Source organism: Triticum aestivum, chromosome 6B, assembly GCF_018294505.1.
Source record: "Triticum aestivum cultivar Chinese Spring chromosome 6B, IWGSC CS RefSeq v2.1, whole genome shotgun sequence".
Classification (NCBI taxonomy): Eukaryota; Viridiplantae; Streptophyta; class Magnoliopsida; order Poales; family Poaceae; genus Triticum; species Triticum aestivum.
In genome coordinates this window covers 219,591,183-219,594,201 of record NC_057810.1, presented here as the reverse complement: position 1 = coordinate 219,594,201, position 3,019 = coordinate 219,591,183, and the positions used below count along the sequence as shown (strand labels likewise).

The 3,019-nt window shown below is 61.3% G+C and overlaps 1 protein-coding gene across 1 annotated transcript; it reads right to left on the bottom strand.

Moving 5' to 3' along the window:
• Window positions 1-206: 206 nt before the first annotated feature.
• LOC123133993 (protein trichome birefringence-like 19) lies at window positions 207-2,238 on the bottom strand. Its single transcript, XM_044553365.1, has 3 exons — window positions 1,441-2,238; window positions 716-1,270; window positions 207-577 (listed from the first exon to the last, which is right to left on the bottom strand). Exons 1-3 carry the CDS (start codon window positions 2,083-2,085, stop codon window positions 317-319), a joined length of 1,461 nt encoding a protein of 486 aa, XP_044409300.1. The 5' UTR covers window positions 2,086-2,238; the 3' UTR covers window positions 207-316.
• Between the last annotated feature and the right edge of the window lie 781 nt (window positions 2,239-3,019).

The following is a 3,019-nucleotide window of genomic DNA, read 5'->3' as shown; positions in this document are numbered from 1 at the left end:
CCGCCGCTGCCCCGGCCGGCCTGGCTTCGCCCGGCGGCGCCACCGGGCGGCGGCGAGGGAGGTGGGCAGAGGAGGGAGGAGAGAGGCGGCGGCCGGGATGGGTTCCCCTCGGGGCGCCCACGGGAGCGCCGCGAGAGGAGAGTGGAGATAGGGGAAGGAGAAACCCTGCTAGTACAGACACACACAGACACACAGACAGAAAGACAGACGACGGTATGGTTGGCAACCGAACCGTGGATTCACTTTGCTCGGAATTAATGCGGCAAAAAAAGAAGATCAATTTACACAAAGTCTGGCTTCGATGCATTTGCACCACTCACTCAATGTCAGCAGGCTGTGGATGAGCCGCCAGCATGTGGAACAGCAGCTCGCTCCACAGGTCGATCGGCCCTGGCAAGCACCAGTGCAGGCAGTCCACCACGAAGCTCCCCTCCACGCTCCCTCCCGGCGGGTGCCCGTACCGGCTCGGGTGCCCGTCCGGCCGCAGCTCCATCGCCTCCGTGATGTCCAGCAGCCGCAGCTCCGCGCCGCTCCGGTTCCGCTGCGTCGCCGCCTCCGTCTCTCTCAGCGCGTCAACCTGCGCACGCACACCCCAAAGGCAAACCATCAGCAGACCGCGTCACGTCTCCGCGTTTGCAACCAATTTTCTTGTTGCCGCGTCGAGAAAGAGAGGGGGCATGCGTATGGGGCTGCATGCATGGTTTCCGTTTCCCACCTGCGCGGCGCGGAACTCGGCCACGACGGCGTCGCGGGCGCGCTCGCCGCGGCGGAGCGGCCGCGTGCGCACGCAGTCGCCGCCGGTGTTCCACTCCCCGTTCTCGAAGTGCGCGGGCGTGACCGTCCGGACCACGGCCTTGCCCCGGAACCCCTCGCGGGCCATGATGGCGCCGAGCGCCGTGCGGAACGCGGCGCGCACCGCGCCGGAGACGGGCGTCTCCGTCGCGTTGTGGATGCCGCTGGCGCCGCCGTTGCGCCCGACGGCCCGGCCGCCCGCGTAGTACACCGAGGGGCGGAAGAACCAGTTGGTGCCGGACAGGACGATGTAGTCGAAGTCGGCGATGTGCGCCGCCCACCGGGCGTCCGCGGTGTCGAGGTGCACGTCCCACAGGCCCAGGCCGAGCGCCGCGTTCGAGAGGTTGGCCTTGACCAGGAAGGGCGACCAGAAGAGCGAGACGTTGAAGCCGTGGCTGCCGTAGTGGAAGTCTCGCCGGACGGCCCTCCTCGTCACGTCCGTCTCCGTCGCGGTGACCAGCTCCACCGGCTCTGCCACCTGCAACATGTTCATACGCCTTGCATCAGCAGCTATCGGATAGAAGTGGACGATCGGCGTGCCATGCATGAGTCGCGGACATGCTATTCCCGTCATCCCGTGCCCTCGAGTTGCCAAGGGTAATGGGTTGTTGTCCAACCGAGGCAACATGAGATGTGCCGTGTACGCACCTGCGACAGGATGCAAAGCAGAGACTTGACGTGGTTCCTGGCGAGCGAGTCCCCGACGAAGGCCATGGACCTGCCCCTCATGGCCTCCAAGAACCGCCCGGCGTCGAAGCGGGGGAGGTCGCAGCCGTCAGGCTTCCACCGCCAGCGCATGAGGTCCAGGCCCGGCTTGCCGAACTTCATGCAGTTCTGGAGGTCGTCGATGAACGGGCACGTCAGGTTGGTGTAGTACGATGGCTCGTCGTCCGGCACCCATTGGCCCCGCGTAAGATCGCATGCTTCGAGGGCCGTGGCCGGAGACGCCGACGAGGAGTAGTTGACCAGGGACGCCGAAGACGAGGAGGAGTTGGCCGGAGACGCCGGCGAAGTTGACGATGGTACTGTCGCCGGAACCGTGGGAGACGAGGGGGTGGTGGCAGGGGACGCAAAGGATGAAGAGGAGGCGCGGCGTATGTACTGGTACCTTTCGGCGAAGTTGAAGTCGTAGAGCGAGACGACGGCGAGGGCCAGCAGGAGGAGGGTCGGCGTGGCAACGGCGACGGAGACCTTCCGCGAGAAGGGGCTGCTCTTGTGGGGTTTCATGGTCGAGGGGCGTTGGCGTGCGCGCTCGAGATCAGGAGTTGAGGAAGGTGACGGGCAGAGCCGCATGTGGAAGAAGAAGAAGAAGAAGAAGGAGAAGAATGCGCGCCGCGCACGCAGCGCGTGTCGTGTTCTTGAGGTAGCTGGCGTAATTACTCGTTCTCTTGGCGGCGGCCGGCGGGGGTCAAAGCCGTTTCTCCTTTGGCGACGGACCACGGTAGATTGCATGCATTTGCCTCGTTCCATAGTTCAAGACTCTCTCCGACGAAGCATTCTCCTGGGCACGTCACCCCGTGCCTTCTTTCTGAATTCTGGTGGTTGCGGCATTCTGACGAAGCACGTCGCAAGCAAGTCAAATTCAGGTGGCCACACAAATCTGCATGTTCTGAAACCGAGTAGGATCGCCGCGGAATCAAAGAGCCCAAACTTGGTATTGCTAGCATTTTCGTTTCAAAACAGATCGTAAGCAGGACGCTATCCGGAAAGGAAACGTCGACGTCACCTGATGATCTGCTGCAGTCAGTGACTCAGTGTACCGCTAGCTTTTCCGTGGGTTTTCTGCTTGGTTACGGTTAGGACTGGAAACAGCAGTCTCGTCTGTATCCAACGTTCGATCTACTACCACGGATTAGCTTTCTACACAGGCACATGCTAAACTCTTTTTTCTCAACCAGAAAAACTGTCCTAATGATAAAGGTGCACTCGACCACAGGCCCACGCGTACGGACCAACCTTGCGTTCATGCAAAGGGGAAAAGGGCTCTGACATTTCAACCACGAGAGTGCCTTCATTCTTCCGAGGATCCGTGCTTTGACTTTTCAAGGATTGAAAGGAGTAAAAACAGTCATGACCGAGAAAGAGGACGGGGGCATGGCATCCCAGGTTCCCAACTACCATCTGCATTTCTCCCATTCCCAACCGTGATCCAGAAACTAAGAGGAAGGGTGCATCCCTTCTCAACTACCAAGTGACATCCATTGTCTTAATCTTGCCCTCCTTGCTA